This window comes from Onthophagus taurus, chromosome 1 (genome assembly GCF_036711975.1).
Source record: "Onthophagus taurus isolate NC chromosome 1, IU_Otau_3.0, whole genome shotgun sequence".
Taxonomy (NCBI): domain Eukaryota; kingdom Metazoa; phylum Arthropoda; class Insecta; order Coleoptera; family Scarabaeidae; genus Onthophagus; species Onthophagus taurus.
In genome coordinates, this window is record NC_091966.1 from 2523340 (window position 1) to 2539709 (window position 16370).

At 30.4% G+C, this 16370-nt stretch overlaps 1 protein-coding gene across 3 annotated transcripts; it reads right to left on the reverse strand.

The window, feature by feature from the left end:
- Positions 1-460: 460 nt before the first annotated feature.
- LOC111423072 (Annexin B9) lies at positions 461-15708 on the reverse strand. 3 transcript variants are annotated; one of them, XM_023056331.2, is made up of 8 exons: positions 15617-15708; positions 15013-15068; positions 7487-7868; positions 7355-7434; positions 7055-7301; positions 6814-6995; positions 1195-1266; positions 760-912 (listed from the first exon to the last, which is right to left on the reverse strand). In XM_023056331.2, exons 2-7 carry the CDS (start codon positions 15040-15042, stop codon positions 1216-1218), a joined length of 972 nt encoding a protein of 323 aa, XP_022912099.1. In that variant the 5' UTR covers positions 15043-15068; positions 15617-15708; the 3' UTR covers positions 760-912; positions 1195-1215. The 3 variants fall into 3 exon arrangements, with proteins under 3 accessions (XP_022912093.1, XP_022912099.1, XP_071050433.1); XM_023056325.2 differs by lacking the exon at positions 1195-1266 and having other exon boundaries at positions 461-912; XM_071194332.1 differs by having other exon boundaries at positions 760-1266.
- Between the last annotated feature and the right edge of the window lie 662 nt (positions 15709-16370).

Sequence of the window (16370 nt, forward strand, 5' to 3'; positions counted from 1 at the left end):
GTCCCGATTATGTTTTGTGCCCACTTTCAAGTGGGAATAATTGTTTTTCACGTATAAAACCCCGTGTTTATCAACTTAATCTCAACTCCACGTAACGTAATGTGAATGCGAGTTTAATTTTGGGTTCATTCTCCATAACGGAATTCTTTTAAGTTATTTTCGTACCGTTCAAAAGAAAATTTTTATTGCGCAATCGGTATTTTGTAAACATTTACTTTTGGGTCTCATTGATGCAGGATAAAAATATCTTTGCCGATATTTTTAAATCTAAAAGTTACCACAAACATTTATTTTTATACCGTATCTTATCAATGCGAATTAAATGTAAATAATAATAAAAGTATTCCATTTTTACGTTTCCTATGTAAATTAAAGAACGAATATATATTAATTGTAAGATTTAATTGTAAAGACTTATAACTGTGAGAAAAAGTACGTGAGCAAATAAAACGATAAGAAGCAAATTTAAAACAAATCGTTTATTTTTTCGTATTTTTTACAAGCACCAAAGCGGATTACAAAATAAGAACAATAATAAACGGTGTGAAATAAAAAGAAATAAAACAGAATTATTCTCCTGTTTATTAAAAACTGCTACGACGTGCCCAACACCCGTTTTTTTTTTAACATTACACAATTAATTTTCAATACGATTACAATTCTCAACGTTTATTAAAAGCTATAGTAGTGTAAATACATAATATATAATTTTTTCCAATCTTAAATATATCATAAATAGATTTTTAAGGCCACTAGCTCTACATATTTATAATTTTATCTTTATTTAAAATGTTTTATTTTCTTACAACACGGACGCACATGTAGCAGTGATATTGATAAACGTAAGCAAACATCTTATCCATAAGCGGTCAAAGTGATCAAAGTGTATTTAATCTCTTTTGAAACATCAGCCTGTAAAGAAACACCCAATAAAATAAGAGATACAAATTTATTTCTTGTTAAATGTGAATGCGGACGAATCATGTTAATTTAACACTTCTTAATAAATATTGGCAGTTTTTGTGTTCTTTATTATTATTACTTTTTTATTAAAAATGATTTTTTCGTTTTAAATTACCTCCATTCGATCGCATTTATTGTTTGTTTGTTAATATATTGTTACAATGGTGCATGAGAACGTTAAACATTCATAATAGTTAATTAATAGATGTAGAAAATAATAAGAACAGGTACTTTTGTGCGAAGGGACGTGGTTTAATCGACCAGTGCCAGTAGTACTTTCTTGTAATCTCCTGAGGTGTCACCCTGCAAAAGCAAGATGATTACTTTTAGTATATTTATTTGTTAAAATAACATGCATTATGATAAAGAATAGCTTCAACATCAAATTTTTTAAATAAAACATACTAAAGGAAGAAATTATTAGGAACAGTGAAAAAGGTAAAAAAATATGAATATAAAATATGAACCCAACCCCCCTTAATCAACTTCGTGGTTATTATAAGAACCAAAGAAGCATAGAGATTCAAAAAGTAATAAAAGTTATAACTTCAAGTCATTTAATGTTGGTGTTAATATCGAAATGCATCAGATGCAAGAATAAATAGAGCATATCCTGGGAAGAGGATTGCTACTCTGTAACTTGAGTGGTCTTTTGCCCGTCTTAAGAAGAATAGCCCTTCAGAAGACAATAAGCCTTCTGAAGCAGGGAGGGAGTATGCCTTAATGATTTAAGGTGGCAAACCCATTACTAGTCTAAGGAGCAGTGAGCCAATCACCCACACTCTTGAAATTAAATGATTAAAAAAACAGCAGATTCTTTGTTGCTAACTTTTGATATGAAGAAGAAAACGAGAATATATTTATGGAGACCCTTTACTGCTGCTACCAGGAACTATAGAAATAAGTAAATAAGTAACAGCGACTTCTATCTGCTTTAACTTGATTGCATTCACGTTGCAATCAAAACAATATGCGTGTTAGGCAACATATCAGCATAACACTTTGTGAAAGTCTTAGTCAAAGTTAATATTGTAAATATATGTATAGGAAGTTTGCTCATTTATCAAAAGAAAGATTGTAAGAAGTCTTGCTACTAAGGTGTTCTTTTTGAACAGTTACCTTCTTCTTTTCCCAGATAATATTGATAATCTCAGTGTGGAATAAGGTTTGATTGCGACATCAAAGTGTTGAAAATAGAGTACTATGGTGAAAAGTTCAACAAGCGTCTCGGAGGAGAAGAACTATACATCAATGTCTTTTTGATCTATTAATAGTAATTTAAATTTGTGATGATAAAAACGAATTCAACATAAGACAAAAAGTCTATTACACGGATTGGATTATAAGGCACCCTCTTCTTCCCCGGTTAAGATGTGAACACTGCTAAATTAAAAACCACCATGGCACTCCTAGCCTCTGTTTTGTGGGCGGAAACGTCTTTTATTACTATTAGGATAGTCTTAGAATTATCCATACCATTAGTGCTTGTGGAGAAGAGAGTCAATACGTGATCTTGTCAAAGTACTCACAGTAAGCTTGGGTTGAGTACAACAAAGTCAGTGTAAAACGCTCACGTTGCTAGATCATGATGAAACAATGCCCACCCGAAAAATGTGTCACTCCCATACAATATTGCCAACGCTGGAATTACAGTTTGATCGTTCAAGTAAGCATTCGTCCCTTTATTCTATTAATTTTTATTTGCAATGCAAGCTAGAAAACTAGCGCCAAGGTCATTGGCGTATCTCTCCAGGTGTGTATCCTCAGGTATTTCTGTTCCTAAAATATATAAATTCTAGAATGTTTCTTCTTTTTATTTCAAGCGCCGAACTTGTCAGGTTGGGCAAGAAATTCATGATTTAGTCAATAAGCAAAATATTGTCTCATACATACATATTCTAAAAGTCTCAAGGAGTCAAATCGCACGATCTTGATGATCTTTGATGTTTGTAATATTTATTAACGACTTATTAAACAGATTTAAGTCTGGTGTATTGGCCTATGCTGATGATCTTAAGATATTTCCTCCTATGACCTCGGATGATGATGTGGCATGGTTGCAGTCGGATCTTAATATCTTGGTTTAATGGTGGGATCGTAATCAGCTCAGGATTAACGTGGAGAAGTGTAATGCTATCATTTTTACACGTAAAACTACTCCTATCCCTTCATCCTACTGTATAGGTGGATTCTTCCTGGTTACGTTCACTTCTGTCAGAGATCTGGGAGTAACTTTTGATAGCAGACTATCGTTTATACAGCACGTTTATGTCGCTTCCTGTACTGCGAGGATGCGTGGTTTTGTACTCTGTACTTAACGTTTATTCACCAATTCTTCACCATTTTTCTTCGCTTGACACTCGAAGGGATGATCACGACGTTAAATTTATTATAAAGCTGGTGAGTGGTGAAATGGATTGTAACTGGTTACTCTCTTGCATCTGCTGTGTCTTCTACTTGAAGAATAGTAGAACCAACGTGCATGCTAGCGCTCCGCTACAGAGAATGTGCAGGCTTGTAAACCTGAGAGACGATTACAAAGTTTTCGCTTAGTGTTTAATTGATTCTTGTGTTAATATAAGTTTGTATTTCTGTATAATACAATATTGTCCTGTAATTGGTACTTTGTTGGGCAATAAAGATATATATTATTATTATTATCTTGATCCAAAATGATTTATACAACTTCTTACAATTAAATAAAGTTCTATTTGTCCATTCAGACCTTCCATTAATGATGTCTTATACCTTTTTGTTCACAACTTTACTTTATTTACACATTTTTCATAATTTTAATATTATGACCAATTTCTCGCTCTGATAAGTTCATAAATTTGTTTATTTACTTCAGATTTTTGTTTTATAAAATAGGACCGCCAACAATTGTGTAAACCAATTGTAGTGCTGCTGTAGCTCTTGGTAACTAATTTTCAAAATGTTATTTTCTAGCCAAGCACATCTCGCATATGAAATCGTTTTCACAATCTATAAATTGTATCTTATTCTGCTTTAAGAATTCCGTGACATGTTTAACACTTTCAGCTCCATAGCATAGACTGAAACTGATGGTAATAAATATTACATGAGCAAGGAATACACTTCCCTACTTTTTAATTGGAGCTAAAACTGTTAATGTTTTGATGAGCTAGTTTTAAATGCCAATCTGTTAATGAAACTCAATTCTTCTCACATGTATGCATTCTAACATTACATTATTTTGATGGTTTTGCTGTTTTTGTTTCGACCTGTAGTAGTATATAGGCAGCATTTTATATTATTTATTTTTATCTACAAACTGGTCTCTCGTATCATCAAACGTCACGTGTTGTTCAGAGCACAACCAGCAAAGAAAAGGTTAATTTTGAAGTCTGGCACACAACATAAACCCATAAAATTAACTTTTAGCCATTTCCTATTTGTGCTTCATTTCTTGTTTTTAATTTATTCACTTCTTCAAAAAGACATATTAATTTCCTGTGCATACACCATAAAAGCATTTGTATCATCATCTTATTCTTTGTGAGTTTTTCGTTTTTGTGACACATTATTCTCTTTCTGTCTGATTTTGAACCAGTCATTTTATATTCTGTAAAAAGACTGGCCTTTTTACAGGATACGCAGAATTTTGAATTTTTTGACTATTCAATTTATTTTTTTTTTCTATAAAAGCAATGTGGTTGATTTGAAACTAATATAACATCGTCTTGTATTATGGATGTTATAAACAACCGACTGCACACAATAAAATATGGGTCAAGGGGAACTGCTAAATCCTTGTTAGAATTATTTCTTGAACTTTAGCATCATGTCCACTTTGCGCCATGGAAAAAGTTATCTTTACTTCCCTATTTCATTTTTCGAATAAATCAGAATCATCTTAGTAATTAAAATTGGGCCGCGTTATACATCACTTAACTAAGCGACATTTTATCGTTTTTAGAGATTTTCATGCTGTTTGATAGGTAAGTTACACCTTTCAGTTGTCAATGTCAACCTTAATTTTATTATTATATTCGTAATCTTCATAAAATAACCTTTAAAGTAAGTCCAAACTTGACGCATTTATCTCAAAAACACGAAAAGTTCGAACTTTCAACTTTTAATTTTGACATATTTGCCAACTTCATAAAAAATCCTTTAAAATGAGTCCAAACTCGACATATTTAACTTTAATATTAACGGAAATACAATCACTTCCGGTTTGAAACGTCAACGTCAATTTTGACATATTTGTCATCTACATTAAAAAACCTTTAAAATGACGCACTTATCTCAAAAAACAAAAAAGTCAGAATAAAAAACATTAAACCCGAAGTTAGCAACAATGAAGATAGCAATTTAATTTTTAAATATTAATACCAACCTTAATTTTTTTTTTTTTTATTATATTTTTGTTTTTGTGACAAATATTAAGATATTTTATAAAAATTAAGAATATGTCAAAATGACATTGACATTTCAAACCGGAAGTGGCTTATATCTCGAGTAATATTGGAATTAAACGTATCATGTTTGGACTCATTTTAAAGAATTTTTCACGATGATTTGTCATCTTCATTAAAAAACCTTTAAAATGAGTCCAAAGATGACGCACTTATCTCAAAAAACAAAAAAGTTTGAATAAAAAACATTAAACCCGAAGTTAGCAACAATGAAGATAGCAATTTAATTTTTAAATATTAATACCAACCTTAATTTTTTTTTTTTTTTTTTATTATATTTTTGGTTTTGTGACAAATATTAAGATATTTTATAAAAATTAAGAATATGTCAAAATGACATTGTCATTTCAAACCGGAAGTTGCTTACATCTCGAGTAATATTGGATTAAACGTATCATGTTTGGACTCATTTTAAAGAATTTTTCACGACGATTATAAATATGTCAAAATTGACGTTGACATTCTTAACCGGAAGTTGACCATAACTTCATTAATATTGAAGATAAATATGTCGTGTTTGTACTCATTTTAAAGGATTTTTAATGATGATTACAAATATGTCAAAATTGAGGTTGACATTTTAAATCAGAAGTTAGTTATCATGTAATAGAAGTTTTATAACTGAAATTAATCTAGTGTTAGTCACTTTCCAGCAATTTCTTTTTGTTTTTTACGTGTTTTTTGGGTCATTTCTCATTGATTAAAAAAAATCGTCGATTTTTAAACCACATGATGATTCTTGAATTTTTCCCAAGTTTCTTAATATTTCTATTGTTAAAAACGAGCGTTCTTAAATGTTAACCTATAAACTTGTAACACTTCGTCCTTAATTTAATTTTACCACTTTTAAACTTTAATTTTGTAAATTAGTAATTAATAATCTGATTTTAACTGTGATATGTGATCTTTTTTAACAAAACAAAAAGAGATATTAAGAAACTAGTTTGTAAAATGATGGCAAAGGGCCGAAACTGGCTAGACTTAAATTTCAATAGTTAAACAATTTTCAATAGTTTGAGCCTGTCTATTCTGAGAAGTCTTATATCTTTAGAAAGAAGAAAACGAAAATCCCGTTTCTCTCAACATTATTAATTTGTCGCCTAGTCAATTATCCAATTATTACTTATATATAATGTTTGTAGTACACCTGTAGATTACAGCTTACAAAAAACATGATAAGAAAAAGTTATTTTAAGGAAATTTTAAGTCAGGATATTAAAGGTTAAGTTGAAAATAAGATCATGCAAAGCGAAAACGTAAAATGATATAATGAAAGACCCAATCCAACCCAAATTCTTTTTTTTGCCTCAAATAAAAAACTTGATACTATCAACCAACATAAATTTAAATAAATAATAACCAGAGTTTTGATTAGAGCTTTTTTATTGAAGGCAAAAATTATACTTACAGCAATCCAATCTTCCAAAGGTTTTCCAAATTTATCCAAGAAAGCTTGTTTAATATCAGCAAGATCAATTTCCGATCTAGACACGATAATACGAATCAAAGTCTTGTCCTTGGTTCCCAAACCGGCCATGGAATCATGAAGACGTTCCGCGAAGTATCCCACTTTGCTTTTCACGCATTTTACTATGTATCAAAAGTAGGATTTTAATAATTTTGAAATTAAATTTAATTTTATAACTTACCGATTCCAAGTAAACCTTTTTTAACACTTCCGGAAAATTCCTTCTTAATAGCATCTTCGATATCTTTACCAGAAAGTCTTTCGTATTCAGCGAAAGTTTGACGGAGTTGTTGGTAACTTCTGGTTATCAAAATAGTGTTAAATTGAGATTCGTCGGTGCCAAGTTTTCCTTCGCCCGCTGCGACAAGCAATTCGGCGTCGGCGGTTGCTTGAGCTTCATTAACACCTTGATTTTCATCACGATTTCCCTATAAATTTAACCAACTTAAACAATTTCTTTTAAATAAAAAAATATATTTACTTGAACTAAAGAAACCAATAATCTTTTGAAATGTCCAGAAGTATCGTCTTTTAAATCATGTTCAAGAGATTTTCCATACACTAAAAATTATATTAATTAAATTAAATTTAAATTAATTAATTAATTAATTACTTTGTTCGTAAAATTGGGCAATTGTTCTAATACCATAATTAGACAAAGTACATAAAATTTCAATAATCGCTTCTTCATCAGTTCCCATTCCAGCGACGGCATCGTGGAGTTCTTTGGCGTAGAATTGAGGCAAGGGGGTCATTAAGGCGATCATAACATCTTCGAATTTTCCACCCAATTCATCCTTTAGTTCGGAAACTAAATCTTTTCCATACGACGTTTTAAACGTTTCGGCAATTTCCAATCTTTGAACGATTCCTCTACGCGCTAACACATCGATAATGGCACGCTCATTCGTTCCCATACCTTTCATCGCCGCTTTTAATGTTGCGGCATCGGCAACCGGATCAAAAGGATCCGCTGGATACACAGTTGGTGTACACTAAGAATTAAAAAAATCAATTTTAATTGTATTTACTTTTTAAAAAGATAATTAAAAGAGATAAAAGAATATTGTAATAGGATATATCCATTTTCACAGTGTGTTAATATTTTAAAAGAAAAATTATGTAATGATACTTTGGTGATAATTTATTAATTTATCGTCTAGACCTGGTTTCGGGCCCTATCCTTCATGAGTAGATTAGACCCTACAATGTACAAAAATATAAGATAGTAACATTAGGAAAAAACTAAGGTTAAAGTAGCATTGAAAATAATGTATATAAAAAACTTAAAAACTAAACTCACGTCAACATTAAAACTTTGCAAAACATAATACAATATTATATGTATATACAATTTATAAATCACGTCTCGATATTAGAGGTTAAATTCAAGTTCACAGTGACAAGATGAATTGTGGGTAAAGTAGATTGTGGGTAAAGTAGATTATCTACTTTCAAACTTTGCAAAACATATACAATATTCACATTAAGATATCAGCAAACAAAAAGTTCTTAACTAGTTAGTTACTAAAAGAAAACGGTTGTTAAACATTGAATTTATAAATCAGGTCTCGATTAGAGGTTAAATTCAAGTTCGTAATGACAAGATGAATTGTGGGTAAAGTAGATTGTGGATAAAGTAGATTATCTACTTTACCCACAATTCATCTTGTCACTGTGAACTTGAATTTAACCTCTAATATCGAGACGTCATTTATAAATTCAATGTTTAACAACAGTTTTCTTTTAATAATATCAAGTTCATTCCAATTAACTAGTTAAGAACTTTTTGTTTGCTGATATCTTACTGTGAATATTGTATATGTTTTGCAAAGTTGACGTGAGTAGTTTTTAAGTTTTTTATATACATTTTTTTCAATGCTTCTTAATGTTACTATCTTATATTTTTGTACATTGTAGGGTCTAATCTACTGATGAAGGACAGGGCCTGAAACCAGGTCTAGACGATAAATTAATAAATTATCACCAAAGTATCATTACATAATTTTTCTTTGAAAATAGATAAAAGAATAGTTTGGATTTAATAAATTTTAAATTTAGACTTGGCATTTAGATTAATGCAGTTTATATGATTTTCTTTTAATAGGTCAGAAAAGATGACGTAATAACTTAAAGAATGAGTGTTGTTTTCAAGGTTGATTGTCAGATTTGTGAATAGAAGTTGAAAGAGAAACTTAAGGAGGACATTGCGATGTGAAAACGTAATTGTTTCTTAACCTTAAGTAACCTAGCTTGTTGTGAATGATAATTAGTTTTTATTTCATAAATAGATTGAAGGTGAATTGTAGTGAGTAATGTGTAAGAAATGAGTTTTTCAAACAAAAATAATGTAAATATCTAAAATAAAACTTAATTTGCAATGATTTCATTCAAAGAATCTTCTATAAGAAATATACTCTTATCTTAGTAAGACATACAAATATCTAAATATACATAATTACTTCAGAATCGGATGAATCACACAAAATACTTAGTGTCAACATTTTGGAATGTTTCATGAGTAATTTAATACCAACAAGATGAATAATGAGTTTATTGAGCAATTTTTGTTAAAAAATATTAAATAACATGTTATAACGAATGTATCGTGAGATAATAAGCAATAATTTGAGATAACCTATCATGTGTTTAGTATGTGATCAGCTAATTAAGCGCCAAAAATTAATTATAATCCTAAAAAATTAACGGTGGAGTTATCTCACCATCTGTTAAAAATAAAATTTAAATCACGTCTTTTAAAATGTCAAAATGTAAAAAAATCTCACTTTTTCAACAAAGATGCTGTATTTGTTAAACATCTAAAGTTGGACATTTTATGTGATGTGAACTATTGTTGAAATGTCGATCTAAAAAAAATATAGACAGGCATTTCAAAAATTCAGCTGCTCAGACTTCGATCTAAACTTGAAATTAATATTCGTGAAATGTATGATCGGTGCTTCTGTATAAAGTTGTAGAGTGGACCTTGAAAACAAGTGCAATAAATAACCTGAAAGCATTCGAGATATGGACATACCGCAGAATACTAAAAATTCCTTGGACTGCAGGGGTAACAAATGAGGATATACTCACTTGAGTAAACAAATAACACGAACCGTTTACCACAATTAAAAAGAAAAACTGCATATTTAGGACATGTGATGCAACATGATAAAAACAAATACATATCTCCAATCAATAATTGAGGGCAAATTAGAATGGCGATGAGGGATTAGCAGAAAAACGTTATCCTGAGGATGAAGGAAGAAACTTATAGTCATATGCAAAGAAAAATGATGTAGCCAAAGTGTGAGTACAAAGAGGATGGAGAAAAAGCCCAATGATGTTTCTTCTGCAGGAACGATCCAACGTTCAGTTAAGATTAATAACTATAAAATTTGCATTTATCTTTGCTCCATTCGCTGAAATTTAATAACAAACGCGATGAGGTTGTCTGCCATCAACCTACTTGAAATGACCTATAATCAACGTTCTTGCTTTTCTATATAGTGTTACTAGTTTTTTATAGATCTAGATAAAAGAATTAAGTTAAGCAGAAGTAACTAGCAGGTTCGTGAATCTTCAAAATTCGTCAGATATTCTAAAAAAGGATCTATAGATAAAGTTGAAAACGTGTTGAGTTTATGGATTGAGGATCAAACTCGAAAAAGCCACTCTAAGCTCGGACTCATTAGAGATAAAGCTATACGACGATTTTATGGAAAGTGAACCACCGCCATCAAATATTGAGCTAAAACCATTTCCCGCAAGTAAGGGTTGGTTCGACAAATTTAAAAAGCGACACAATTTGAAATTGATGGAAGAATCTGCTTCACCCGATCATGAGGCAGCAAAGCTGTATCCAGAATCCCTATAGAGCATAATTCAAGATGGTGGTTATGACGCGCAATGCAGATTAAACCCTAGAATCTTCTAAAAACTTCCCTTCTTCAGCATTTAGACTAAGGTATTATAAATACATTCAAGGTATATTATACCAGGGAAAATTACTAATTTTCAAGAAATTACTAAATCATTTGTACAGTGATACCGACCTAACTTTACCATAATGCTGGAAAAATTACATCATTGCTGATTGTATAGAAAATAAGGAATTAACAGTTGCGCCGTGAATTGAAAAATTCACATTATATGGTTGCTGGGGGAAAATCTAACCAAAAAGAGAAGGATGCTGAGAATTTGCAGAATGTCATCTAGGCTATAGGAGCTTTAGAGCGGTCGTTACCAAAAGATGGTTTTAGTGACTATCATTGAACTGCCAGATATTGAAGAACTACGTGAGTCACATGATTCTGAACTGAAAGAAGAAGAGCTGGTAGCTTTAGTAACTGACCTACCAGCTGATGAAAATAACAAAAATACGTTTCCAGCTTAACTCCTTAACTCTCAAATTCTTCAAATTTGATATACAGCTAATGTTTATGAAGCTCTACAATAAAACGACAAAATCGTCAGCACTACCTATTATGTAAATTTAGGGACTATTGTATTTAGACCCATCACAGCGATTGTTTCATACATGTTTTAATGGTTTTAACGAATTAATCCGTTATTTTTGACAAATACCGCATATCATTGATAAACCAACAACATTTTTAATCCCATCAACATTCTGATATTAAACTCCATTAATTTCAAACAAAACCTTTTTAAATCTGATATACTTTAATCTTAGCTCGAGATATCTAAACGCCTAAGATAACAATAAAACCTTAAAATCGTTTTTATTATAAAGTAAATAATTAAAATATCAAACTTTACATTGATATCATTAAAACTATGTTTGAAATCTTGCAATGAAATTTAATAATGAATATGAAATATGTCACTATGTACTATGTATACAGATGTTTCTGTAAGTCATAATAATGACGATTCGTGTAAAAATTTTTGGTCTAAACCAAAATATTTTAGCCATTTGTGGCTAAGATATGGACCTTCAAAGTTAAGTAATTTTTAAACATTTTCTTAAATATTTTCAATATGGGTTATCTTAGAAAGATTAAATTTGGCAAACAATACAATGTTATCATGAGAAATCGTTTAAGACCACTTTTGAAAATAAGCAACCACGGGATCAATGCTATACTATACAGGTGTTCACAAAGATTATTTCCTTAAAACTTTTTTATTATGTCGTATACCCTTAAAATTGACAACTGATTCTAAAAGCCCATTTTATTTTAAAATGATTTTCACTCTTAGAAATGTTTGATTATACGCATCGTTTTCGAGTTATTCGCAAAAAGATACAACCTCAAAAAGTAAAAAGAAGAAATTGTAAATAAAGCAGTAAAGCAAGTGTCAAATTATTTCACAATAGTTATTTAAAATGGCAAATAATTGCAATTTTAGTGACCAAACTGAGATGCTTTTAACATTGGAAGAGTCTGTAGGCAATGCTAATGCTGCGGCGATATTGCCAAGAATTTCCCAACTGCAGATAACCTGGAACAAATGGAAGACTGCCTTGGTGTCTCCCATCACGAAATGCAGTAACCCCTCAGGACTAAATGATCTTCGGCCTATTAGCATCTTAAATGTTTGCTCTAAGGTAGTAGAAAAGATTGTGGCTGTAAGGATTTGGGATCATCTTAATACTTTTAATTTAAGCTTTTCTGAATGTGACCGATGATATCTTGCGTGGATTGGATGAGGGAAATGTTACGGCTCACTTTTGTAAGTCATTTGACCCTCCATCATTCGACTTTACTTGCTGTGCTACATTATGTTGGTTTCTCCCCCGTTGGCTATCGATTTTTTCAAAAACTATTTTTTACATCGTTCGCAAATTGTTAAATTTCATGGTGTTTTGTCGAAGAGAGGTTATACTACTTCAGGTATACCTAATTTACACTATTAATCTCTGTTCCAATCTAAAGCATTGCAAAACCCACATGTATGCTGATGATACTCAATACCTCGGTTTTGATGGGAGAGACTTGGGCATGTCCGAACTTCGAATTAATTCTGATCTTGAATTATTGCTTCAGAACGCCACGTGCCATTGTTTATCTATAAATGCATCAAAATCCTCTGTTATCATCTTTGGAGGAGTTAATTTAGGTGTTGCGCTGGACTCTGATTTGCGATTTAGAAGACATGTCAGAAGTCTTCTTCTGCGGGCTTATTCAACTCTCAAGCATTGTATTCCAACAAAAACCTTTTACATTAAAAATTAAGAATATATTTGTGCGAAGCACTTGTGTTATTCATCTTTAACTAAGGGGATCCGCTTTACCATTCTTGCTCTGATGCTGCGGACAGAATTCGAATTCAACGGGTACAGAACTCTTGCCTTCGTTTTATATTTAGGATCAGAAGATATCTAACTCGCTTGCATGGGTTGGTTGGCTAGATATGTCACGACGAAGAATTTTACACCGTGCTTGTTTGTATCATAAAATACTTATTTATAAGACTCCTCCTTATTTATATAACAAAATTAGTTATCGTACTGATGTTCATAATATAAATGTTAGACGCAGGTATACGTTAACAATACCAAAGCATCGGCTTAAATTGTTTGAGCGAGCTTTTTCATACTGTGTGTCTAACATTTATAACAACATTCCTATTCGGATGAGGCTGGAGAATGAGCGCGGATTCAAGAGAAAACTTAAAGTGGAGCTGTGGATGCAGCAGGAGGAAATGAGTCATCGTTAATATCATTAGTACCTTTTTTATGATTTCACCTTTTGTTTTTAATTTCAATTCGTTAAATTATAATTTTCTGAGTTGATTGACTTGGTGCTAGGTTGGGTTTTGATTCATCATTATAATGTATTATATGTTTTTTTTTATATTCAAGGGCCACGAAAAACAGTTTAGCATTCTTAACTGACTTGGTCCTTTTTAGCTCCAAATTTAGTTTAATTGATATTTTGTTTGATTATGTTACTTTTTATTGTTTTTTATTTTGTAGTTTCTTTTTTGTAATTCTTTTTGCATGTAATGGGGTTAATAAATATATATTATTATTATTATTACTTGATAAAAAACATTGCTAAAAGTATGTAACTAACTGTAATGTAATTATGGATTTTGTGGCAGATCGTAGTCCTACTAGTAGGTACTGTTGATATAAGAAGACACAGGTACCGCTTGGCGTGTCCCACACGAACAGCAATTATTAATATTCATACCACTTGTCGACAGTACAAGAATAAAGAAGTGCTGATCAGTTTTGCCATAGTATGATGGACAAATGTAATATTGATGCTGCGCTTTGGAACAACAATATTTTATTGATGCCCATTAATTTGAGAAATGCTCATAATTGGACTGAAGAAAATCCAAATGAAGACAGATTGTTTTTCTAATATTCATTAACGACAGTATTCAAAAAAAACGAGGTTGTATTTTTTTATGAATAATTCTAAAACGATGGGTCTAATCAAAAATTTCTAAGAGTAAAAATAATTTTAAAAAGAAATAGGCTTAATAAAAACGTTTTAAGGAAATAACCTTTCTGAACATCCTGTATAGCATTGATCACGTGGTTGCATATTTTCAAAAATGATATCAAACGATTTCTTATGATAACATTGCACTGTTGGCAAAATTTTATATTTTTAATTGTAAGACAAACAACATTGAAAATATTTAATTGATTTATGACATTTATGGGTTTACTTACAGAAACACCCTGTATTTAATAATGTATGACTCAACCAATTTTTAAAACTGTATAAAAATTCATCTTGGGCCGTCTACAAAACTATATTTAAGATCGTTTTTATACACAGATGGTAAATTTTATCTATCAAAAGAATGACAAAAAAAAGACACGATAACGTTTAAAAATTGCGCAACCTAAATATTTTGAAAGGCAGCAAACAAATGTTATTGTAAACGTTGTACAATTTCCGGGAAATACACTTATTTAAACCCGTTTTTTTCCAATTTAAATTTACACCATAAAATTAATTTAGAAACAAAAAAATAAAATAGAAAGACAAGTTTCTATTTTAGTCGAAATCTAAATAATTCAAATACTCCCCACATAGAGAGCCTTCAAGATTCAAAAAGGACAAACATCTGTGTTGAAAAAAAATTATTTTCTCATTCAAAATCATTAAATCCAAACTTTTCGATTTAATTCTTATTCTATCTTACCTTAAATGGGTAGTATTGATGACTAGCCATGATTTAAAACTGCTTAACGTGATAGACTAGAAAGAAATAAAAAAACACCGTTAATTTAACACGGAGAATGAGTCGTTAACGGGTCTACGGTCCAGGAATAACTGAAGATCTCAAACTCTTTACCGATATAAAACCAGTCGGTGATGTCAGTTCTATATTTAAAAATGATTAACAAGTTCGAGGTAAAACAACCGTCTATAAACTTTGTTTAATCAACTCGTAATCATTTCATTTGAAACGTATCAATAAAGTTTTCTTTAATACTCATTTAAATAATCATTCCATGTCAATCGATCAATACTTTTTTTTTCATGGATGAAGAACTCAAAATAAATTAACATCGATTATCTAAATACAATAAATATCACTAAGATTATCTTGATTAGTGTCTAAATTGATCGGTTTTAATTTGATTACAAATTTATATTTTCTCAAAAAAAATTGTATTAAGAAATAAAATAGGTTAAACCGGTTTTTATTACATAAAGTCGTTGGTAAAGGCAAGAGACACGACTTTTATTATAAAATCATTATCGCAACTTTCAATGATAACGTGTATTTAGGGATTACTTACCTGGAGTTTTTAAAGATAAGATTTAACTGGAATTATTGGAAATACCGGGCACACCCACAGCCTGCTGGGATGGTTTTAGTGTCGAATGAGTACGCATGCGCTCAAAAAAATGATGACATCAAAATTATATTACAATTTAAATCAAAAGTAATTAATATAAATAATTACTTAGTCATCTTAATTTTTTCTATTTATATAACAACTAAGAATTTCATGGAAATTTATCTTAGTCATCGGTTGTAAGATCGCGTTCATGAACGAATGAGTCATTTTACTACATTTAATTCGTAATAATTACATTTCTTAGTTCTTTTAATTAATTAATAACAAAATATTTTTTTAATTTAACGAAAAACATTTCGTTTTTCTTATCACCAACACCAACAAAGTTTTGTTACACGGAAATGGTTTTTCCTTAATCAAATTCCCTGCGGTTGTTAAATGCAAGATAACATTGTTTCTGAAATTAATTAAGATAATATTTAAACTTTGATAGAGTTAAATGATATAAAAAGGAAATATTTTAAAATTTGATATCACTCTGTATTACCAACTTAAATTTCTAATTTAAAAAAAAAATCGTTTTATATCTCAATCCATTTTTGAATATAATAAAATTAATTTTTAATAAAAATCAAATAATATCAACAACTTAAAATAAAATATTAATGAATTAATGTTTTATTAAAACGGAATTAATTTAATTTTTAAATAGAAATCTACATTACCGACATAAAAACGTCAAAATCAGCAG